The 25,002-nt window shown below is 50.7% G+C and overlaps 1 protein-coding gene and 1 non-coding gene across 2 annotated transcripts in view; both read right to left on the reverse strand.

Moving 5' to 3' along the window:
- Window positions 1-25,002, reverse strand: part of LOC110257533 (uncharacterized) — a 50,590-nt gene that overhangs the window by 13,597 nt on the left and 11,991 nt on the right. The window contains exons 4-5 of the mRNA XM_085005613.1: window positions 2,998-3,174; window positions 2,106-2,312 (exon numbers count right to left, since the gene is read on the reverse strand). Coding sequence (XP_084861739.1) covers window positions 2,106-2,312; window positions 2,998-3,174 — 384 coding nt within the window. The remainder of the gene's footprint in view (window positions 1-2,105; window positions 2,313-2,997; window positions 3,175-25,002) is intronic.
- Window positions 2,146-2,229, reverse strand: MIR129B (microRNA mir-129b). The gene has a single exon (NR_038601.1). It is a non-coding gene; the product is annotated as a microRNA mir-129b (primary transcript).

The following is a 25,002-nucleotide window of genomic DNA, read 5'->3' on the forward strand; positions in this document are numbered from 1 at the left end:
ACGCAGGTTCAATCCCTGGCCTCGCTCAGTGTGTTAAGGATCCAGCGTCGCTGTGAGCTGTGGTGTAGGTCGCAGACGTGGCTTGGATCCCACATTACTATGGCTGTGGCGTACGCTAGCGGCTGTAGCTCTGATTAGTCCCCGAGCCTGGGAACCTCCATATGCCAAGGGTGTGGCCTTAAAAGCAAATAAATAGAGAGATGATAGATAGATAGACAGATAGATGATAGGTAGATAGATGATTGATTGATTTACACCAGCAACCTTTCCCTCCCCATCTCGTCCTCCATCTCTCGCTTTCTCTCTACTACCCCTCTCGGGCTCTGAGGCCCTCAGGACTGTGCAGCAAAGAAACTCCACTTACATGGGTAAGCTCTGCAGGCCTTGCCCTCCTGCTGCAGTGTGGGACTCAGCACCACTAACCAAAGTAACGGGAGTGGCTCAATAGATGGAGCTTTGGAGGCTGTGGGGCGCACTACCCCATTATGACCACACAGTGCCACCCTTGAGCCGCATATGCATTCCCCACGTGCTGGCCGGTGGGCAGGTGACAGGGCATGACCTGCTTTGCAGCTGGGTGGGATCTGGAGGTCGGGGTGACACCAGGGACAGGGGCTCCGGCAGTCACAACACTAGTCAGCTCTGTAGCCTTTGTCACCATCCTACCATCCCCCCCACCGATGTCTGACTGGTCTGGGTGGGGGCTCAGTTGACCTCACACACCTACAGCAATTGCCCTGGAAAACCTACACACCCAGCCCCCCTCCCTGAACCTGCCCCCACCCTGTGACCCCCAGCCCCACTTGGGATCCCTCAGCACCTTTGAACTTAGGGCCACACACCAGTTCACGTGTTGGCTTAGACTGGTCTCCAGCAGTTTCTGCATGGGCAAGGACGCCTCCAGCCACCTGTTTCTTGCAGGCTGTGGCTCTGGTGTGGCCTGAAATGGGTAATGGGCTTGGGGAGGGGCTGACACCATGCCCCTCACCTTGGGCTGCCCACGCACAGCAGCCACGCAGGGCGGGTGGGAGGATCCCGGATAAGGAGGAACGGGGTGGGGTGGGGGGGGTGGCTTTCCTGGAACAGCATCAGCTCGCAGGGGGCCTTCCGCTCAGTGGTGGGACGTGAGACAAAGGCCTGTGTGGCCATCCCCGGCCTGCTGTGGGCTCACTGCAACCACAGCAACGGTCTCCAGACACCCAGCAGCTGGCAGGAGGGACAACGATCCACAGCCACCTGCAGTGGTCATAACCTACCCTCTCCTCCATTTAGATACTGAGGATTCTTTATTTCGCTTTTGTCCTATTACACAGGTCCTCCTCTGTCCTTCACCCCAACCTTTGGGAACGTTTCCTCAGGCGCTAACCCAAGCCTTCCTTGTCTGTGACCCCTGTCCTCCATTCTGTCCCCGGGGCTGACACCAGGTGGGCCTCCCTCAGGCCCCGCCCCTCCTCTTCTCCAGGGCGAGCAAGGCCACCTCCCGCCTCTAGAGGTCCCTGCATCTGGAGGCAAGCGGCGCCACTGCGCGCTTAACTAAAGCAATAAAGGATTGTCCAGGAAGGATTTGGGGCGGTTCGCGAGATGAAGGGGGCAGTTGAAGGTCCAGGCTAGGGAAGGGCAGGTACCAGGCATTTCGGGGGACACAGGTGGCTCCCACTCTTCCCATCAGCACAGCTGCTACTCAAATCTGTGTAGACCCTTTTGAATCCCAATCTCGAATCCCTCCCCACGGGATTCCAATCCCCAGGCCTGTGGTGTGGGCAGGGGAAAGTGAGTGCCTCGAGTGACAGCCCCACCAGGAGTGCCCACAGGGTGGGGGAGATAACTCCCCAAAAGGAGCCCAGAGGGAGGCGGCCTCCAGACAGGACAGGAGGCCAGAGCCGAGCCACCACGTAACCTTCACCACCCTTAACTGAGCTGCTCCTGTTTTTTCTTACCTTGTGGAATCTCCCATAGACTCTGCCCACAGGTAAAGGACAGAAGGCGTGGCTGAGCACTGAGGCACAGAGAGGCTCCGCACTTTTCCTAGGGTCACCCAGCAGCTCCAAGGGATGGCCAGGTTAAACGCTCCGCTTGCTGTCTTGTGGGTTTGGTGTGTGACCTACCTGGAGCCCATGGGGTGGTGTCCTCTCTGTAGACAAGGCCTCCCGCAGATACTTTTTGGGGTAAGGGCTTCCTGACTACTGTAGAGAGGAACAGCAAGCCCAGACCGCAAAAAGATCCAAAGGGGCCGGCAGCTCTGCTGGGGCGGGAGGGGACGCGCCCCCCTCCAGGGCTGGGCTGGCCTTCTGTTAAGGGGGCTGATCCAGGACCTGGGGGGAAGAGGGGAGAAGGGAGGAGAGAGCTGAGAGCCCCAGGAAGCAGCCAGCAGCTGGAATCCGAGTAATCCTTCACTCCACCCACCCAAGGTCACAATCTAGTCCTCACCTGCTCCATCTGGGGGGGAGGCTGGCAGCGCTGGGAGGGGAGTTGTGCATCCCCAGGCAGGGGACTGTTTGCACCTGCACGTCTTCCCTTCATGGACCACGCCTCCCTCTATTCTCTTTGACCTTGGAGGATTTTAGTCTCCTGCTGTGGTTGGGGTTCAGTTAGAAAGTCTGGCTGGTGTGTGGGGGGGTGCGGGGGGCACTGCAGCATCGGCGCACCCAGGCCCTGCTGGGAACTCTCCCGAAGCTTCAAAACACCAAGAGCCCCAAGACAATGTTGTTGGCTGAGACCTCTGAGGCCAGACACCTTTGAATTTGCAGGCGTGGGCCTCGGGTCTGTTCTGCCGGCGTGCTCGGTTTCAGCAGATGAGATTGTTATGGTGAAGTCAGGTGTCAAGTGCCAGCAGGTTTAACCTGATAAACCTCCCCTGCTCGTGTCAAATGAGCTGCTTCCTGAAGGTGGCAGCTAAGCCCCCACATCTCAGTGCCCTCCTGCTTCCCTAATGAGGGGAGTCCGCAGAGCTTTCCAGAAGCCCCTGAGCTAGCCTGGCCAGGGATTTACCCGCTTTACCTGGAGAATCGCCCCCCGCAAAGGCCACAGGTGCTGAGGTGAATGGAGGAAGTCGCATGCAGGTCAACACCGCAGGTCTGCAGAGACGCAGCTTCGGCCTTGCGGTCCACGGCAGAGCTCGGGATGCGATGCTTTGTCTTGTGCTTTTCCTGAATGAGTCTAAGAGACCTGGGGGCCCTGCCAGAGAGAGTGGGCCCCTGGTCAGGCTACGGTGGAAAGCACAGGGTGCCTGAGCCGGTGAGGACAGGTGTCTGCGTGGGTGGGCCTGGGCCTGGCTCACTGCAGCCCCAGACCGGAGCCTGCTTTCTCGGGAGGAAGAGGAGGAAGCCCTTCCCTGCCCAGAGAGCAGGCCTCCCCTTCCCCGGTGCTCAGCTCCCCCTGGAGACTCCACATCTGGTGATGACTCAGCTGCGATGTGAGGACCAGGGCCTGTGGCTGCTTCAGGATGGGGGGCTCACCCAAAGCCAGCTCTGAGCTCTGGGCTGCTCCCAGGGACCCCCACACCCTGTTCTACCCCATGGGCATGGTTCCCACCTGACCCTCCAGCACCACTTCCGCTGGTGCAGCCTGGGCGACACTGACAGAGTGGGGGAGGCACACTTGGAGGGTTTGGGCTGAGCCACCCAAGCCTTGGTGAGGCAGGGCTCCCAGGGGCCACCAGGGAGTAAGGCAGGCCCTCCCAGCTTGCATGGCCCCTCTGCCCCCACCGGGCCCTCTCCAGGGCATCAACTGAGGCCGCCTCTCCCAGGCTCCTCCCTCTGATGTCAGCACTCAATGCTCCACTGTGGAGGGCTCCCTACAAGCCAGCCGCTCACCCGATCCTCATAGCCACGCCCTGAGTGAGTACTCTTAACACCCCCTCCCAGGGGAGGAAGCTGGCCTGTCCAGCCGCAGCCACTGTGTGGCTGAGACGCAGCTGGAACCGAGCTGGGACCCTAAAGTCCATGCCCTAAAGACCCTCTGCCCTTGGCCTAGGACACGACAGGAGCTAGACCATCACCGACAGCCCCTGCCCTGCCCCTTCCCTTCTCCCACTTCCTGTCTGGGGAGCAGCTGCAGTCTTTGAATCTCAGGTCAAGTTCTAGTTCCACTGCCTAATAGTGGTACCTAGACTTTCTACACCTCGGCTCCCCCATCTCTAAAGTGGGCAGAGGAGTTCCCATCGTGGTGCAGCAGAAACCAACCTGACTGGTATCCATGAGGTTGTGGGTTCAACCCCTGGCCTCGCTCAGTGGGTTAAGGATCCGGCATTGCTGTGAGCTGTGGTGTAGGTTGCCGAGGCAGCTCTGATCCTGCGTTGCTGTGGCTGTGGTGCAGGCAGGCAGCTATAGCTCCAATTCGACCCCTAGTCTGGGAACTTCCAATGCAGCGGGTGTGGCCCTAAAAAGACAAAAATAAGTAAGTAAGTAAATAAATAAATAAAGTGGGCAGAGTGTCCTGTGTGTGGGTGGGACAGAAACCCCTCATGCTCCTGCTGCCTGGTCTCCTCACCTGAGTGCACCTGAGCCCCTTGACCTCTTCCCCTTCTGACCTATGGTGAGCTGTCCTGCTCCCACCCAAGGCCCTCCCCTCCCCTGTGCCTGGAGCCCACCCCTCTGGCCACCTGACATCACCCACTCTGCCCCGACTGGTCAGAGTTCCCCTCCGAATAAAAGCCCTCCCCTGGTCAAATGCCCCCCACCCCTGTGACCGCCCACCTTGCCAGAAAAGCTATCTGCTACTTTACTTGACCTCCTCCCACTTGCAGTCACTTGCATCCCTGAGACCACTCCCATCAAGGTCACCATCATGGCCATGCTGGGGGGCCAGAGGCTGATCCTCCACACTTGTCTCAAATGACCTGTCAATAGCCTTGGACCCAACTGTTTGCCTGGCCCTCCTGGAAACATCTTCCCTTGGCTCCAGGGCCGCACCTCCCCGGCCTGTCCTAACCCATTGGCCACTCCTGTGCTGGCAGCATCCTGAGAGCGGGCCCCTCACCTCTCGCCCCCCTGTGCCAGACTCACCCGGGGTGTGGACCCTGCATCTCCCTCCTCTCATCCACACTCAGCCCTCAGTGATCTCCTCCATCTTGGCTGTGACTCCCCTCTGCGCCCCCCTTCCAGACACTTCCAGGTTCTGCCTCCAAAGACCTCTCTGATGCTGACTCTGTGCATCCCCTGCACACACCCCAGTCCCCCAAGGCCCCAGGATTGGCCCGGCTGTTCTGATCCTGGCCCCTCACTCCCTGGCAGTAAGCTGTGTACTTTGCTGAAATCCTCACCTTCCCAATGTGCCCCTTGGGATTGGAAAGTGTCACACGTGGGGTGACGCATGGGAAGAGGGCCTCTGGTGGCCCTCCTGCTCCAGCTCTTCCCACCCAGGCTGGCCCAGCTTCTCAGAGTGCTTTCCTCAGGCCACGCCCCTGCTGATGGAAGGGAGAGGGGCCCGTCCAGCACCCTTGGTCCAGTGCGGGGTGGAGCGGGGAGGTAGTCCCCTCTGTTTCCTCACTGTCTAGAGACAGGACCAGCCTCACCAGATCCAGACACCCTGTCCAAGCCCAACCCCAGCCCATCCCGAGGAAGCTGCCCCCCGCCCCCAGGATACCTCCCTCCTCCTCCTTCTCCCTGCTCACTCTCCATCAGTTCCACCTCCCTCCTGGCCCTTCCCCGGGTTCCCTAATCCCTGTCCCCAGTTCCTGCTGCCTGTGCTTCAGGGCCACTCCCTTGCCCCCTGGCTGTTCATATGGCAGATGTTGGCTGAGTGCCTGCCCCATGCCATACCCATGCGGGGTGCTGGGGATGGAGAGATGAGCCTGGCACGGTCCTTGTCTGTCAGGGGCTCTCAACTTAGAAAAGAGGTGTAGACATGGCTTCCTGGATGCCCTGAGCCCCTCCGACAAAACTCATCCTCCACTGAGCTCCTCAGCCCCCGCGGGAGCCCATCTCCCAGGGGACCCGCTCTGCCAATGCACCAGCACGAACGGGGACAGGCTAGGTAGGCAGCAATGGGTGCCCGAGAAGGTGCCAGTGCTGCGGGTGCCCAGGAAGAGGAGAATCCTTCAGGCAGGGTGGGGGTGAGCACACGGAGACTGGGGGGCTTCACCAAGGAGCCTTATGGGAGCTGCCCTCGGGAGAGTAGGAGGGTTCAAACTCCTGGGACCTCGAGGCAGAGAGAGATACCGGGAGAAGCAAAGGCTCCCAGTGGAAACAGGCTGGGGGTGGAGGATGGGGGTGGTTTGTTGGGGCAGGATGGGGAGAAGCGAGAAAAGGTATGAGCCATGGACAAAGCTTGGCCTTGGTGCCAGGCATTTCTGCCAGCGGGCAATGGGCAGCTTCCGAAGGTTTTTGAAAAACTTATGAAATTGATTAGAGGAGGGAGGTGCTGCAGGTGGGGGCACAGCTCGAGGCTTTGCAACAATTCTGATAGGAGGTAATGGGGGGATCTGACCCAGAAGATGGAAGGCGGGCCGGCTGCAGCAAATTGATGGGGATGCGACAGTCAGGAGCAGACAGCATCCAGGTCGTTTGGAGGCAGGGGCCGGGGGGCAGGGGTTCAAAGCGGTGAAGCCAGAGGGGCACATTCAGGGGGAGGGGACCTGCAGTCCAATTTAATAAACAGAAGTCGAAGACCCACCGCGTCGAGGGACACTTTCAGCTCTCGAGGTGCAGGCAGGGCTTGATAATGACCATGATATATGAAGGGCGGAAGGGACAGAGCGAGGCAGAAATAGAAGCTGGAGGCCGCCCAGAGAGGAGAAACAAAGCAGGAGGAAGGGAGGCGGGCACGTGGACACGGCCACTGTGCTCCAGGCTGGAGCGTGGAGGCCTCCCTGGCACTGTCCCTGCAGCCCTGGCTGGGAGGAGGAGCAGCAGCAGAATGCTCCTGCAGGAGTGCTTCCCGGCAGGCAGCGGGGTGGAGGATGGGGGGGATGGATGCCCAGCCGGGGAGGGAGGTGGGGCTGCACAGGGCACCGTTCACTGGGCAGAAGCAGAGCCCCTGGGTTCCAGTCCCAGCTCTGCACGACCTTGGAGGCCTCCTGTGCCCCTCTCCAAGGCCAGTGCTCACAGCCCTTCATTATAAATCAGGACAGTTTCAGACACACAAGGGAGACGGTGCCCCCTCTACGCGCAGCTGTTCTGCCCAAAATGTAGAGGCCACCATGGCAGGCACTTCCACTTCTTCACTCCTTATCTCTAAGATGTCTTAAGTTCAAACTCCTGAATGTATTTTGGATCCACCCATTCTACCGCTCCTGCCCTAGGAAGACCCCCTGCACTGGTGACCTCGTTGACCACAGTAAAATCCTGCCTGGTCACTCCATGTCCACTCACTCCTCTGCAGTTTTTTTTAATTTCTTTTTTTTTCTTTTTTCTTTTTCTTTCTTTCTTTCTTTTTTTTTGTCTTTTTGCCCTTTCTAGGGCCACACCTGCGGCCTATGGAGGTTCCCAGGCTAGGGGTCTATTCGGAGCTACAGCTGCCGGCCTACGCCAGAGCCACAGCAACACCAGATCCGAGCCATGTCTGCGACCTACACCACAGCTCACGGCAACGCTGGATCCTTACCCCAGTGAGAGAGGCCAGGGATCGAACCCACAACCTCATGGTTCCTAGTCAGATTCATTAACCACTGAGCCACGATGGGAACTCCTGCAATTTTTTTTAAAGTGCAAGTCTGCTCATGTCCTTCCCCACCTTAAAAAAAAAAAAAAAAAAAAATCCCTAAATGGTTTCTTACCACACTTAACATAAAATTCACACATGATCACCTGCCCAGCCCAGCTCCCCGGGCTACTCCTGCGTCCATTTCCCCGTCTTCCGGGGCTCCAGCCACATGGGCACCCTTCCAGCTCCTTGAACACGCCAAGCTTGCCTTGGGGCCTTTGCCCTTGCTGTCCCCTCTGCCATCCCTCCTGCTCCACTTGGCTGACTCCCACTCAGCCTGCGGGGCTGGCTTCACTCTAAGAGACCTTCCCGAGCACCCAGCTGAAATCCACTCAGTCTGTTGCATAGCACCCCACACTTCTCGCCAGCACTTCATCTCCTTTTGCAAGTGTGTATTTACCGGTGTGATTTTTTTGGGTTTGCTTGTTTAATATCTGTCTATCCCACTGGACTGTAAACCCATGAAGACAGAAATTTTGTCTATCTTTGTCAACTGCGGTGTTGATGGGATGAAGGAAGGAAGATGGAGAGGGAGGGGGAGGAGGAAGGTGTGGAGGGCGGGGCCGTGTTTTCCTGTTATAACCGCTGCTACCTCCTCTGACCCTCCCTTCCCAAAGGGCTCCAACAGTGCCTCCAATCTATCCCTGTGTAATAGAATTCCTGGTAAAATCAGGCATTTTTACTTTGTGATTTCAATGCTTGCTGAATCACGTTTTCTGTATCTTTCTATTTATTTATTTATTTTGTCTTTCTGCGTTTTCTAGGGCTGCTTCCACGGTGTATGGAGGTTCCCAGGCTAGGGGTCTAATTGGAGCTGCAGCTACCGGCCTATGCCACAGCCACAGCAATGCGGGATCTGAGCCACATCTGACCTACACCACAGCTCACGGCAATGCCAGATCCTTAACCCACTGGGCAAGGCCAGGGATCGAACCTGCAACCTCATGGTTCCTAGTCAGATTCGTTAACCACCGCGCCACGACGCAAACTCCTCTTTCTTCATTTTAGCTTCATAGTTCTCTTTCTTTCTTTCGTTTTTCTTTTTTGGCTCCACCCACATCACATGGCAATCCCAGGCCAGGGATCAAATCCAAGCTATAGCTGTAACCTACGTGTGCCAGAGCTGCAGTAATGCCAGATTCTTAACCCACTGTGCCACAGTGGGAACTCCAAGTTTCCTATTTTTTGATTCATCACCTTCTTGGTTACAGGTTGTCTCTTGTCATCGTCTCCATTTCACGTCTATGGTTTTTTTCGTGTTAAAATAGAAACATTCCTTATTCCAGTTTTACCCATTCATTTATAGACACTCAGTAATAATATTTTCCGGATTTATTGTAAGATCCTATTGTCCTCACAGTTTCATTAACCATAAAATGAAACTAAATGGAGTAACAGTTGTTTAATTTAACATCTGAATCTTATTCTTGTTCAGGAAATAATTCAGATAAAAATAACTATTGTATACTCTGGCCGGTGAATCAAGGTACTGCAGTTTATAGAATTTCATTCTATTAATAATCTTAGCGTTTCCTGATTTGTTTCTTTCTGATGTTAATAGAAACGGAACCTCCCCCTCCCACCCCTGGATCTGGGCGGCTGGTTTTTGAAAAGAGGACCTCAAAATCTGAAAGCTGCCTCGGTTCCTTAGGAGTTTCCAGACTCTGACCTTGGGGAGAAAGAACTTCTCCCCAAGGTCAGATACTTGCATGTGCAGAGGGAACGCTCCTCTCCATTTAGAGTGGAGACCAGGCCTGGAAGCATCACTCTGGATTTTGAGGGAGCAAGAAACACCACAAGTGGCACAGCAGGGGAGCATGCTGAACCCCAGGGAGTGGTTCAGGGAGCTGTGCAGTGCAAGAGTCCTCGGAGAGCGTCCAGGGCTCAGAGCTGTGACCAAGGACACATCCAAGTAGCTGGGAGCTGGTTCTCAGCAAATACAGGGGAGCTGGTCTGAAGGGAGTCTGGGGTTGGGGAAATGGGAGCAGAGGCTTGGGGCAGATTTTCCACTGTGGGGGAGAGAGCTAGCGGGGGTGGGGGGAGAGGGGGAGGGGGCGTCGAGAGGAGGGAGGTCGCAGCCTGCCCTCCGCTCCAGTCCCCGGCTGCCCAGACATCCTCTGGTGACCGGCACAGGTTTCTAGGATGTGGGCAGTGCAGGACCAGGGTGTGTCAGGCCCTGGAAAACAACCCTGGACCTTCCCACCCACAGTCAAGGGATAAACCCGCTTTCAGGCTTTCTCCACTATTTGTGAGTCAGCCCCTAGGCCCTGGCACCACTCTGGGAGAATGAATGAAAAGTCATGAGGCTGCAGAGTCATTCAAACCTGGGGCCCAAAGCACAGGCCCGTGTGGAGCCCCAAAGAGAAGCCAGTGCTGCCCTCCTACCAGCCCTGCCTGCCCCCTGCCTTGCTCTCTCCCAGGAGGAGACCTTGCCTTCCCTCCTTCCTTCCTTCTCTCCTTCCCTCCTCCCTCCCTCCCTTCCTTTCCTTTCCTTTTCTTTTCTTTTTAGGGCTGCACCTGTGGCATACGGCAGTTCCCAGGCCAGGGCCTACGCCACAGCCACAGCAATGCTGGCCAGATCCTAACCCACTGAGAGAGGCCAGGGATTGAACCTGCATCCTCATGGATACTCGTCGGCTTCATAACCGCTGAGCCACAACGGAGCCTTTCTCTAGATCTCTGTCTTCCTCCTGCCCCTGCCTCTCTCTATTTCCTTGCCTGTCTGCCCCCCCCAAACAACCTCCTGTGGAAATTTGGCTTTCTTCTTCCTGGGATGACAAATAAAGCCATGAGAGGAAAAGGCAGTGAGAAGAGTAAGGGGGTGTTTGGCACCCGATCCCCATCCAAGGTCCACGGGGTGTGGAGACCAGGGCGGCACTGGGAGGGACACTCAGGATGAGTGTGCCAGCATAACACCACCCACCTGCTGAGCGTTGTGGCGTGACTGTGACCCTCCCGGATGTGGGAGAGGAAAGTCTGTTTGGCATCATGAGTAACCCTGTCTCCTGAGCTGGGGCACAGGAGGTAAAAGCAGCTGTCAGACTCTGACTCCGGCCACAGCAGAGCCGCTAGGACCAGAACACGCGAAGCGACTGCTTTTAACCATCAGGTTGCAGGCAGCGCCAAGACCACGATTATCGTGACGGGAAGGGCATGAGCTGAGGCCCCCACTGGATTCAGATTTCTATCCAGACCCTCTCCACCTGGCGGAGATCAGAGCTCAGGGATGCTGAAGGGGCCAGGATCTGAGGGGCACGAAAGCTGTTATGGGATGAACTGTGCCCCCTCCCCCAGTTCACACCTTGAAGCTCTAACCCCCAGGACCTCAGAATGCGACGGTATTTGGAGACAGGGCCTTAAAAGACATGATGAAGTTGCAGTGAGGCCCTTCGGGCGGGTCCTCACCCAACCTGACTGGAGTCCTTAGAAGAAGAGGAAATTTGAAGACAGAGAGGGACACCTCGGTGTCACACTTCCAGCCTCCGTCACTGTGAGGGATGGCTGTCTAAGCCACTCGGTCTGTGGCACTTGGTGCTACGGCAGCCCTGGTGATGAGAAGGGAGCTGTGCTCAAGGAGACCGTGTCTCCCCTGGGTGCCTGACCCAGGGCTGCGCTGCTCGGCACAGGATGAACCCCCAGCAAGCCCGGCAGAGAGTGGCTGCCGTACCGTTCCTAGAGGTCAGGCAGGGCTCAGAGACCAAATTCCAGTCCAGCCCAAAGTCACAAGACCTCAGCAAGTACTTGGAGTGGACAGGAGTGATCCCTGAAAGGCAGCACCTGAGGGCTAACGATCACGACTCAGAGTAAGGGCCAAAGTCTAAGACCAAGCTAGCAAAAGATAAAAAAACAAAACAAAAACAAAAACAAGGTTTTAAGTGGTGATCAAACAAGGTGAGAGATTCTGAGAGAACTGGGAGGTGAAGAACTCAGCTTGAGGGAGGCACGGCCTGGTGCCGGAAAACATTTTAAACAAAAGAGAAACTTAGACCAAAGTTTTTCCCTGAGCTTTAGCACCCAGCTGAACTTTTTTTTTTTTTTTTTTTGTCTTTTTGCCATTTCTTGGGCCGCTCCCGCGGCATATGGAGGTTCCCAGGCTAGGGGTCCAATCGGAGCTGTAGCCACCGGCCTACGCCAGAGCCACAACAACGAGGGATCCAAGCAGCGTCTGCAACCTACACCATAGCTCACAGCAACGCCGGATCATTAAGGGCAGGGATCGAACCTGCAACCTCATGGTCCCTAGTCGGATTCGTTAACCACTGTGCCACGAAGGGAACTCCCCAGCTGAACTTCTGATACCAGGGTGGTGGTTAGAGGTTCAGAACCGGATACTCAGAGCCATGGACCTGGAGGAGATGACTCAAAAAAAAAAGAAAAAAAAATATGCTGGGGGTGTGGGATGGAAATTCTATAAAACTGGATTGTGATGATCATTGTACAACGATAAATGTAATAAATTCATTGAGTAATAAAAAATAAATAAATAAAAATTTCTGGTAAAATACACCAAACATAAGATGTCAGGGGCATTAAATTTCAAGTTTTGGTTTGTCTGGGAAAAAAAAAATACATTGGCCTGCCAGGATCCAGAGGGTCCCCCGCAATTTAATGTCTTCCATAACCAAACCCATGCCCTTTGAAGGAAGACAACATAAGCTAGACTCCCTGCAATGTCTTATTCATAATGGCCAGCAGTACAATATGAAAACATTTTAGACATGAGAAGAAGCAGGAAAATGAGATCCATAATCAAGAAAAAGAGGCCTGGAGCTCCTGTCGTGGCTCAGCGGAAATGAATCTGACTAGCATCCATGAGGACGCAGGTTTGATTCCTGGCCTTGTTTGGTGGGTTAAGGATCTTGTATTGCCGTGAGCTGTGGTGTGGGTCACAGATGTAGCTCAGATCTGGCGTTGCTGTGGCTGTGGCGTAGGCTGGCGGCTACAGCTCCGACTGGACCCCTAGCCTGGGAACCTCCATATGCTTTGGATGCGGTCCTAAAAAGAAAAATAAAGACGAAAGAAAAAAAAATAGACCCCATACAAGCAGGTCTTGGAATAATAGAGATGTTAGAATTATTAGATAGGACCTTTTAAATAACTGTCACAAATATGTTCGGGCATTTAAAAGGAAAAGATACTTATAATGAGTGAACAGATGTAGAAATTTCAGCAGAAAATGAAACTATAAACAGAGATCCAAATGGAAATTTTAGGACTGAAAGCTACAAGACCTAAAATTAAAAATCCGCTGGGTAAACTTAAAACAGCAGCTTGCAGTCTATAGAAGAAAGGGCTGTTGGACTTGAACATAGATCAAATGAAATTATCCCATCGAAGACCAGAGAGAAAAACAATTTTAAAAAGGGAACAGAGACTCACTGACCCATGGGCGGATGAGGTCAGATAATTTAACATAAAAAGAATCAGAAGGAAAGGAGGGAGAGAAATGAGCAGAAAAGTATATTTTCAGAAATAAAAGCTAAAAATTCCCCAAGTTTGGTGAAAAACACCCACCTACAGATCTAAGAAGCTACAGATTGAAGAGCAGGGCCCCGACTTGAGGCTGAGATGAGGGGATCAGGCTAGAGAGCTGAGGAAGGCTGGTGATGGGGGGGTGTCCGGCTAGGAGAGTGTGATGTGGGGCGGGGGGAGCAGGAGGGGCGGGAGGGTGAGCACCCCCACGACCAGCCCCCACTCTTAGCAGCCCGGCGGCCTGCCTCAGTCCCTCAGTCCCGGAGCAGCTTCAGGCAGAGGAACCAGCAGAGCCCTCAGCACCTGACGAGGGGCAGGGGAGGGGGAAAGCTGGAAGGCAACAGCCCGAGGTATTTTATTTTATTATTTAGAAGTTTATGGGTCAAGGGGAGGGAAATACAGATTCTAGATTAAATCTTCCATCTTCTTTCTGCAGGTAGGTCTGAAACGAAGGTGGCTGCTTGCCCAAGCTTCCGGAGCTGGCAAGAGCTCCAGTCAAATGTGAACGCGGTCCATCCAGAGCCAAACCCCACACTCAGGGCACCTCTTCCATCCGGGAGGGGCAGGGGCAGCCCCCAAAGAACCTGCCAGGAAAGGAGACCGGCTGGGCCATACTGAGGCAGAGCGCCTGGGTCCTAGAAGGATGCTCTCTCCCTGTGCTCCCCATCTGCACGGGCACATTCAGGGCTGGACATTTAACCGAGCCACCCAGAGGCCACCCTCGGGGGGCTGGTGGAGGCCCTGGGCTCAGCTCTGATGGGTTCTTGCAGGAGTGGGGGGCGGTACCTGCCTGCCGACCCGTAGGGAGCCACAGACCCTGCTGTGTACCCCAGGTCTGCGGCTTACGAGCTGGGTGGGTGTGGGTGGGGGTGGGGGATGGTCTTGCGTGGGTCGCTCCCCTCTCTGGGCGGCCTCCTTCCCCTCCGAGGGCCTCCCGGGCTCAACCGCAGGGCCCGGGGTGAGTCAGGGTGCCATGTTCCCAACGCCCCCGCTCTTGCTCTGCAGGGTCTGCCTTCCAGTCACACCCGCCTCTCTTCCTCGGTGTTGTTCACCCCCCAACTCCCTGGACACCCCCCCACACTCACTGAGACCCAGGCCAGCTGCTCCCTCATGTGGGGGGGGAACCTCAAGATCCTTGTAGGAGGCGCGTTCCACAGCTCGGCCTCAAGGCCCGGGGCCACTCTCCAGGTCTGTCACCTCAGGGACTCACACCCTTGGCCGGCTCCCAGCTGCCCTGTCCCCACCGAGGCCTTTCTTCTAGACCACCTGAACCACTTCCCAGTCTCAGCATCCGCCCGCCCCCGGAAGTACAACACATGTCCTGTGGTCCCAACACAATGTCCCAACTGCACCGACGTTCTGTAACTGTCAGAAACGTGGCAGAGCATGAAATCAGTTACATAAGTTATCTGGCTTAAGCCATGGTGCATTCTGTGTGTTTTGTGACAGGGCAAAAATGGAAAATTTTGCCTCAAGGTGGAAATTTTAAAAAAGACAACCTAGGCTAGCCATCCCGTGGAGAGGCCTGCCGCGCCGCGTGTGTCCTCCTAGCGCCTGACAATCCCCTGCCAACCTGTGGAGGCTGCTCGGCTCCATGGCCCCACCAGCTGCCTTCCTCAGTCACCCAGCAGACCTCCCAACCTCGGGGCATTCCCGCTGTGGCTCCGTGGTTAACAAACCTGACTAGGAACCATGAGGTTGTGGGTTCGATCCCTGGCCTTGCTCAGTGGGTTAAGGATCCGGCCTTGCCGTGAGCTGTGGTGTGGGTCACAGGCACGGCTTGGATCCCACGTTGCTGTGGCTCTGGCGTAGGCCGTAGGCTGGTGGCTACATCTCTGATTCGACCCCTAGCCTGGGAACCTCCATGTGCTGCGGGTGAGAGAACCCAACCTCGTATGGACCTTGCAGTCCCCTTCCACTCCCACACTGCTCCGAGGAAGAATAATTCCATCATCTTGCAAACTGAAGCCCCTCCAAAGTCAAGCTCTCTAACCTCAGCCGGGCCCCCAGCATCCAGAGCGATCCTTCGTTTTGCCCTGTTTCTCTCAGGAGCTGTGCTCAGCTTCCACCCTGTGCCTCCAGCCCTCACCCTCCAACCCTGGAGGACAACCATGCTTCCTTGACCCCATGACAACTGGGACCGCCTCTGTCACCCACCCTGGGCTCCTGCTCTCCTGTCTCAACACAGACTGCCACTCCTCCTGCTCAGGGCCACCTGGCCCCTGGCGCGCCGGTACAAACTGTCTGCTCTCTCCGTCGGCTCTGGTTCTAGTTCCTCTTTCTCTTGCAGCCTCAAGAGTTCCCTCTCCCCCGGCCACGTCCCCCCAAACCTATTCAGAGGCTCGGAACACATACTTCCTTCCTTCTGAGTTCTACAGCTTCATTCTCTCTTCCTCCCCTTCTCAGCTAAGCATTTTGAAAGAGTGATTTGGAGTCTCCTATGCCAACATTAATGGGAAAAAAATATATATTACAAATAGAATCCAGCATAAGAGTAACAAATATAATAGTATAAATGACAGAGTGAACTTATTCCAGGAATTGGAAGATTTTCGACCTTAACAAATCCATCAATGCAACTTATCTCAGAAATAGGTTAAAGGAGAAAATTAATATGATTATTTGATAGAGGCTAAAAAGGCATTTGATGAAATATGGTATATATTTTTAAAAGGCCCCTTACTGAGTTCCAATTGTGGCTCAGCAGCTTAAGGACCAGATGTTGTCTCTGTGAGGACGCGGGTTCAATCCCTGGCCTCACTAGTGGGTTAAGTATCTGGCATTGCTGCAAGCTGAGAGTAGGCTGCAGTTGCAGCTGGGATTCAATCCCTGGCCAAAGAACACCATATGCCATGGGTGCAGCCATTAGAATAATAATAATAAAAAAAAAATAAAGGGAGAGTCAAAAACTTGATAAAAAGTTCATAGAAAAATAAAAGGATCAAGTGAAAATTATTATCATTAATAAGCTTATTACGGCAAGTAGTTACAAAAGAAATATAGAAAAATTTATCAGATTTTCTATATAATAGTAACAACCAGCTAGGAAATACAAGAGGGGAAAAAAAGGGTTGCAGTCATAATAGCAACCAAAATACAAAATATCAGGGGAAAAAATCTTAACAAGAAGAGTGCAGGACCTCATAAAGAAAAGCTCTCACACTTTACTGAACAACTCACGTAAAAAGAGGGCCATACTTGGCTTTAAGATAAGAAGGCTTGATATTATAAATACGTCAATCTTCCCCAAATTCATCTATACATTTCTCGTAAGTGCAATCAAAATCTCAATTGAGTTTTTGAGTTGAAGCTGATAAAATAAATCTGACATTAATCTGGATGAATAAATGTGAAGAAATGCGCAAGAAAATTGGTGGGGGGAGACTGAATTAGAGCCTCCCCTGATGCTCGTTGGATCAAATATGAACAAATATATTTTAAGCCTATAGTAATTGCAGCAGGAAGGTACGGATGTCAGAATAAACAGACAGATCAAAGGAACAGAAGAGAAAATCCAACTGGCATTTCGAGTCAGTGGGGGAAGAATATGCTGTTTAAGAAATCATGCTGGGATTTCATAAAGACTGTTTTCTTCTAATTTGATTTGATTTACTGAAACATTGAAATTTTCCATATGTCAAAGACACTATATTGTCAAAATATTTTCAGATAAAATTATATGATATCTGGGATTGGCTTCAAAATAATAGAAAGAAGCTGGGAGGGATATAGATTAAACAAAATTGGCTATATTTTGGTAACAGCTGAAGCTGGGTAATGGATAGACAGAAGACACCATCTTGCCTTCTTTTATATATGTGTGATATTTCCAAAATAAAAAGTTGTAGACTTTATACAAATTAAAAATCCATACTAGGAAAAATGTCCTTAACACACACTTCTCTTAGAAAGCGATACAAATTTTGACCACTCCAATAGGAGGAAAGGGATGCAGTTGAGTGAGGAAAATCAGATTTAACATAGGGTGCAAGGTAGGATACCATTTCAAAAAGCATATCAAGAAAAACCATCTAAAAGAATATACACCAAAGTGTTAACCCTTGCTTTTTCTTTTTTCTTTTTGCTTTTTCTAGGGCCACTTCCCGCAGCCTATGGAGGTTCCCAGGCTAGGGGTCGAATCGGAGCCAGAGCCACAGCAACTTGGGATCCAAGCAGCATCTGCGACCTACACCACAGCTCGTGGCAATGCCAGATCCTTAACCCACTGAGCAAGGGCAGGGATCGAACCTGCAACCTCATGGTTCCTAGTCAGATTTGTTAACCACTGTGCCATGACGGGAACTCCAACCCTTGCTTTTTCTGAGTGCTAAGACTGAAAGTGGTTCACTCTCTTTTTAACCTTTCTGTATTTTTCAGATTCTTTTTTTTTAAAATGAGGAACAAATATTACTTTTATAATTAGAAAAAATTAAATTATTCCTATTTTGTAAAAAGGAAGAAGAGTTCCCGCTGTGGCACAGTGGTTAAGAACCTGACTGCAGGGGGCTCAGGTCCCTATGGAGGCATGGGTTTGATCCTTGGGCTGGCACAGTGGGTAAAAGATCATGATGGAAGATGACATAAGAAGGGGAATGTATATATATGTATAACTGGGTCACTCTGCTGTACAGCAGAAACTGGCACAGCATTGCTAAGTCAACTATACTTTAATAAAAAAATTTTTAATTAAAATAAAACTAAGAATTAAAGTACTTGAAAAAAACAAAATAAAATGAAGAATCGGGCCTTACCACAGTTATGGCTCAGATTTGATCCCTGGCCCAGGAACTTCCACATGCCATGGATGCAGCCATTAAAAAAAAAAAAAAAAAATGGTGGAAGGAAGGAAGGGACAGAAAAAAGGGAGGGAAGGAGGATAGGAGGGAGGAAGAAAGAGAGGAGACCTGTATCTTTTGTATTCTTCCAAAGCTACACTAAACCTATACCAAATATAGGTGTTTACTTTCTAAAACGCAGATGGTAGGTGTAGACACGTTGCTCTTTCCTTTCCTTTTCCACTTGACCGTGAATCTTGGTTACACCAATCTCTTCTACCAACAACGCATGAATGGCCCCCATCCTTGCCAGTACACTATGCTCTTTTTTATCTTCGTTGAGTTTTGATGGATGAAAAATGACATCTCATTGTGCTCTTCATTTTCAGGTCCCTCATCATACATGAGGTTGAACATCTTTTTATCTGTACAGGAACCATGGATTTTTCTTTATGAACTTTATTCAAATCCTTTGATCATTTTTCAACTGGATTTTTCATCTTTTACTTTGGTAGTGGTTCTTTCTATAGAAAAAAGCCAGCACTTGTCTGCCATGTACATTTGCAAATATCTTTGTGTGTGTGTGTGTGGTCTTTCTGTCTTTTTAGGGCCACACCTAAAAATGCATATGGAGGGTCCCAGGCCAGGGGTCCAGTCAGAGCTGTAGTTGCCGGCCTACGCCAGAGCCACAGCAACTCGGGATCCGAGCTATGTCTGCGACCTACACCACAGCTCACAGCAACGTCAGATCCTTAACCCACTGGGCGAGGCCAGGGATTAAACTTGCGTCTCCATGGATGCCAGTTCGCTAACCGCTGAGCCACGACAAGAACTCCTATGTTTGCAAATATCTTTTAGTAATTTATCATTTGTTTTTTGTTCTTGCTTATATGTGCTTTTTTCCAGTGCAGAGATATATGTTTATTTTGTTTTGTGTTTTGATTTGGGGTTTTTCTGCACTTTTCAGAGCCGCACTCGCGGCATATGGAGGTTCCCAGGCTAGGGGTCCAGTCGGAGCTACAGCTGCTGGCCTATGCTACAGCCACAGCCACATCAGATCTGAGCCGAGTCTGCAACCTACACCACAGCTCATGGCAATGCTGGATCCTTAACCCTCGGAGCGAGGCCAGGGATCAAACCCACAACCTCATGGTTCCTAGTTGGATTCGTTTCCACTGAGCCACAAGGGGAACTCTGGTATATGTTTAAATAGTTGATTTAACTAGTCTTTTGTTGTTGTTGTTGTTTTTAATGGCCGCATCCATGGCATATGGGCATTCCCAGGCCAGGAATCAAATCTGAGTCCACACAGCTGCGTCAGTGGTAGATCGAATCTACATCTCCACAGCCACCTGAGCTGAGGCAGTCAGATGCTTAACCCACTGTGCCACAGCGGGAACTCCAACCAGTCTTTTTTGTTTTGTTGTATATATACTATATATATATATATATATATATACACACACACATGCATATTATATGTAAGCTTGTCTGGGAGTTCCGTCATGGCTCAGAGGAAATGAATCTGATGAGTATCCATGAGGACGCAGATTAGATCCTAGGCCTCGCTCAGTGGGTCAGCAATCCAGCGTTGCTGTGGCTGTGGTGTAGGCCATGGGCTACAGCTCTGATTTGACCCCTAGCCTGGGAACCTCCATATGCCATGGGTGCGGCCCTAAAAAGCAAGAAAGCAAGAAAGCAAGAAAGAAAGAAGGAAGGAAGGAAGGAAGGAAGGAAGGAAGGAAGGAAGGAAAAAAAGAAAGAAAGAAAGAGCTTGCCTGGTTCTAAGGAAAAACATTATCTAGGGATTATCTAGATATTTAAGCGTAAAAGCTAATTTAGGATGAACTAACATCATTGTAATACTTGGGATCAACATTTTGCAACCCAAGAAGGAGGTTTTCCCCATTTCGCGATTTCTTCTATTGGGTTCCTCAACAATGTTTAAAACACTTGAGGATGGACCTTGCCCTTTATTGCTGTTACAAGGGGTTTACCTTTCCATTGTATTTTGAAACTTCTGGTTGTTTTATATAATAACGCTGTTAATTTGCCATAATAATTTTGTATCGGCAATCTTACCGAATTTTTACTACTTGCACCTTTCTTTCCATTGATTCTCTTGGGTCTTCAAGGTATGCAATCATATTACAACAATGATACAATTTTACTTCCTGTTTTCTAATGTAGTGTTTTATTTTTCTCTTATTTAACTTTTTTTTTTTTTTTTTTTTTTTTTTTTTTTTGGTCTTTTAGGGCCAAACCCGTGGCATATGGAGGTTCCCAGGCTAGGGGCTGGATCAGAGCTACCGCTGCCGGCCTACGCCACAGCCACAAGCAACTCAGGATCGGAGCTGCATCTGCGACCTACACCACAGCTCACGGCAACGCCAGACCCTTAACCCACTGAGCAAGGGCAGGGACCGAACCCGCAACCTCATGGTTCCTAGTCGGATTCGTTAACCACTGCGCCACGACGGGAACTCCATCTTCTTCATGCCTCTTTTTAGACCCAGTTTCCAGACTTATTGCAGTCCAGGTGTATTTTCATAACACGAATTCGACCGTGTCATTTTCCTTCTTAAAATGAATGGCTCCCCACAGACACCAGGCTGAAGCCCAAGCTCCTGCCAGGGTTGACAGGGCGACAGGGGCCTGGCTCCACCCAGCCTTCCCCAACCTCCCCGCAGCCCATCTCGGACTCTGCTCTCGTGACCAGCCTGTGCTGGTCATCCCAACCACCCCCCAAACTCCTCCACCTGTCAGGCACCTGCACTCAAAGTACGCTGCTCACCACTTACACATTTTGATTTCAGGCTTCAAAATAAACAAAAACGTGTGTATGTGTATGTTTGTATGCTTATCAAACTGATATAAACTGTGGAGTTCCCATTGTGGCTCAGTGGGTTAAGAACCCACCCGACTAGCATCCCTGCCCTCGCTCAGTAGGTTAAGGACCCCACATTGCTGCGAGCTGCGGCATAGGTTGCACACAAGGCTCTGATCTGGCATTGCTGTGGCTGTGGCAGAGGCCGGCAGCCGCAGCTCTGATTGGAAACCCTAATCTGGGAACTTCCATATGCTGCAGGTGTGGCCCTAAAAACCAAACCAAAACAAAAAAAAATCACAAAGTGTATAAAAAGGCTGATCATGAATAAAAACCAACCCAGGACCTCCTCTCCCTTCCCAGTCCCACTTCCTAGGGGCAACCGCTTTTAGCTTTTTCAACCATTTCACCTGGTATTTGCTTTCACATGTTTGCATATGCTTATATATATAAGCATATATATATTTCTTTGTCAAATTTGTACATCATTTTTACTTCTTATATTACAGATGAGGGTTTGCTTATGTTACACTGCCCACACCTGCCTCTCCTATTTTATCCTCATCTTTGGTTAAATAGCGTTTACATTATTGTGACCATGTAAACTTGACCACTGCAGAATCAATTAGGGGACAAGGTTTTTTTTTTTTTGTTTGTTTGTTTTTTGTCTTTTTGCCATTTCTTGGGCCGCTCCTGCGGCATATGGAGTTTCCCAGGCTAGGGGTCTAATCGGAGCTGTAGCTGCCAGCCTATGCCAGAGCTACAGCAACGCGGGATCCGAGCTGCGTCTGCAACCTACACCACAGCTCACGGCAACGCCGGATCGTTAACCCACTGAGCAAGGCCAGGGATCGAACCCGCAACCTCATGGTCCCTAGTCGGATTCGTTAACCACTGCGCCACGACGGGAACTCCGGGGACAAGGTTTAAATTTGGGGTGTGGAGGTTTTTGCTTTTCCAGAAATTTCTAATTATCTTCATCTTATTTTTGTCATGATCTCCTTGAAACAATTCCCTGTGCTTTCTTCAGAAGCTCTGGCATATGAGGTACTTTATGAAATGTCCCTACTTTGGGGAGACCCCCTTCCATAAGCCCCCTCCAGAGCCTCAGGCTCCCAACTGGACCGCAGTTCCCTGGGCTCAGTTGTCAGCCTGGGATATCTCCCAGCTACTCAGACACTGTTTCCAGAGTTTTCTGTCCACCTTTCTTGGTTTCCTTCTTTTGTTTGTTTTGTTTTTGTTTTTTAGGGCCGCACCCGCAGCCTATGAAGGTTCCCAGGCTAGGGGTCTAATTGGAGCTGTAGCTGCCGGCCTACACCACAGCCATAGCAACGTGGAATCCGAGCTGTGTCTGTGATCTACACCAGAGCTCATGGCAACGCTGGATCCTTAACCCCCTGAGCGAGGCCAGGGATCAAACCTGCATCCTCGTGGATACGGGTCGGGTTGGTAACCTGCTGAGCCGTGGTTTCCTTCTTCATGCTGTGGACTACATTATTAATAACTTCCTTAAATGGTGTGTTGAGTTCTTACATAATCTGAAAGATGTCATTCTCTACCAATGTTTGGTGATGATGTGTCGCAAATTGAATCCCGGGTTGAAATTATTTTCCCTTTGAATTTTGAACGTCTGGTCTACATTTTAGGGTCTAGTGTCGCCACTGAGGATTCTCATGCTACTGTAATGTTCACGGGGATTTTCTATTTCCTCTCTGGATATTTTTGGGTTATTCGCTTTGTTCTAGACATACCGAAATTTGAGGTTGACATACACTGCTGATTATTCTTTGTCCTGCATGGACTTGGGAACTCTGAAAAGTCCTCTAAACGTCAGGGTTGATCATTTTCCCTATATGATTGATGCAATAGTTTCCTGCCCTCAGTATTCGTTGTTTTCTCTTTCTGGAACTCCTATTAGTCCCATGTGAACCAACCAGATTGATTCTCTTTTCATTTCTATTATCTTTTCCATCTTGTTATTCTGCTTTCTGGGTTATTTCCTCAACTTCGCCTTCCAAGTCTACCGAATTTTTATCTTCTGCTTTCCAGGAAGTTTCCTTCATCTTATCTTTAATTCAGCTGAACATTGTACTTTGGCAGCCGTTCTTAAAATGCGTTAATTTCCAAGAGCACTTTCTGGTCCTCTGAGTGTTCCCTTTGGGCACTGTCTCTATGGACATCAGTTGGAGGCTGTGTTTGTTTTGTGTGAGTTCTTTTCTGTTTCTCATGTCATTTCTATCTCCTCGGGGTCTTCCTTCTCTGTGTTTCCCTCAGCCTCGTTATATTGGCGAGTCTCCTTGGGGGTGGATTATCCTGGGCTGTACTATTCACACATTGAAAAATAAGACACCGAAATGTCATTTGGGAGCTCTGTGTGTGTGTGGGTGGGGGGGGGTTCCTCGGGAGCTGAGTTTGGGCTTTTGGGTTCTCACTAGGAGCCGACTGTCATGTGGGGACCTTTACATGGCTGTTTTCTGGAGCCATTCAATTTTCATGAGAAGACACCTCTAATCACCTGGCTGAGGGATAGAGTCCTGGTTGTAAATATCTGTTTGGTGATACAAGTGAGTAGTTACAGAAGCAGACTTTCAAATAATCTCCCTACTCCGGTACCTGATCTCATTCTTACCTTCTGCCAGGCCCGGTCCTGTGGGACCAGTTTTCAGGGGTTCACAGGAGTAAATAAGCCCCTTCTCTTTGAGCTCTTTAAGCAGATGCTTTCACCACTCTTCTACAGGACTGTTGCACCTGCTCTTAGTCTTCTAGAATTTTGTGGAAACCTCTCATCTGCTGATGGCCTCTCTTCATCATTGCATTAAAAAAAAAAAAAAGAATATCCCCCTGCCTATAGGTCTAGAGGGGTCTTGGGAGAGAAGGGAGATAGGAAGATGCCAATGTACCATTTCATGTGACTGCTTCATCACTGGCTGAGCTCCCAGGGACAACAGCTGTTTCTCAATCATCTTTGTGTCCCCGGAGCCGAGCACAGTGAGCGGCCTAGGGCAGCAGTCTGTAAAGTATCCACTCAGCAGAATGGAATTGACTGGTCTTCTGAAGCCCGCATGCTTAATATGGTAAAGGCTTGGCCAGAATAACCAAGGGGCACAAATATTTTGTCATGTACAGGATGGTGAGGGGCTGGCAGACGTTCTGTCTGGAGAAGAGAAGAGAGTGAGGGGGACATAAGGGGATATGGTGGGGTTTCTGGCCACATACAAACATCAGAGGGATCTTACGCAGAAGGATTGACACTTTTGATGTGGCCTTGGAGGACATAAGCAGGAGGAGTGATGCGGGGGAGTTGTTCAATGCCAGGTTCAACTCCTTACATGCAAGCCGCCCCTTCATTTCTCAGCTCAGATAACTGCCTGATTATGGAACAGACTCTCCAGACAGGGGACGAATTCCTTGTCCCAGAGATGTTTAGGCAGATCTGGACAAGCAGCCCTGAGAGTAGTTGTAGAGAGAATTCAACTCACTGGCTGAGAGATTAGCCTAGACTCTTTTCTAACTCGACTAGAGTTAAAGCACTCTCTTTTATAGCCAATAGTTGGGAATATCCTCTTTATCATGCTGAAATAAAATAATAGAGAGTAAAACCTACTTAAAATTTAAAAAAAAAATCAATACAATGTAATTGGTGCAGCCGCTGAGGAAAACAGTATGGAGGTTTTTCAGAAAACTAAAAATAGAGCTACTGTATGATCCAGCAATTCTACTCTTGGGAATATATCTGAAAAAAAAAAAACAAAAACAAAAACACTAATTTGAAAAGATACATGCACCCCAATGTTCCTAGCAGCATTATTTATAATTACCAAAGTATGGAAGCAAACTACATGTCCATCAACAGATGACTAGATAAAGAAGATGTGGTATATACACTGGAATACTACTCAGCCATAGAAAAGAATGAAATTTTGCCATTTGCAGCAACATGGATGGACTTGGAGGGCATGATGCTAAGTGAAATAAGTCAGGCAGAGAAAGACAAATACAGTATATCACCTATATGTGGACTCTAAAAAAATACAATAAACTAGAGAATATAGCAAAAAAGAAGCAGACTCACGCTATCGAGAACAAACAAGTGGTTACCAGTGGGGCGAGGGAAAGAGGGGAGGAGTCAGATGGGATTACATGAAATCGTGTGTGAAATTTTTGAAAATTAAGCATTATGGAATTTAAAGAATCTTCCAGGAGTTCCCATCGCTTAGCAGAAACGACTCTGACTAGCATCCATGAGGACGCAGGTTCGATCCCTGGCCTCTCTCAGTGGGTTAAGGA

This window comes from Sus scrofa, chromosome 18 (assembly GCF_054392235.1).
Source record: "Sus scrofa isolate SSC_HxYL_T2T_F1_AM1 chromosome 18, Sscrofa_HxYL_maternal_Yorkshire_Landrace_v2.0, whole genome shotgun sequence".
Taxonomy (NCBI): Eukaryota; Metazoa; Chordata; class Mammalia; order Artiodactyla; family Suidae; genus Sus; species Sus scrofa.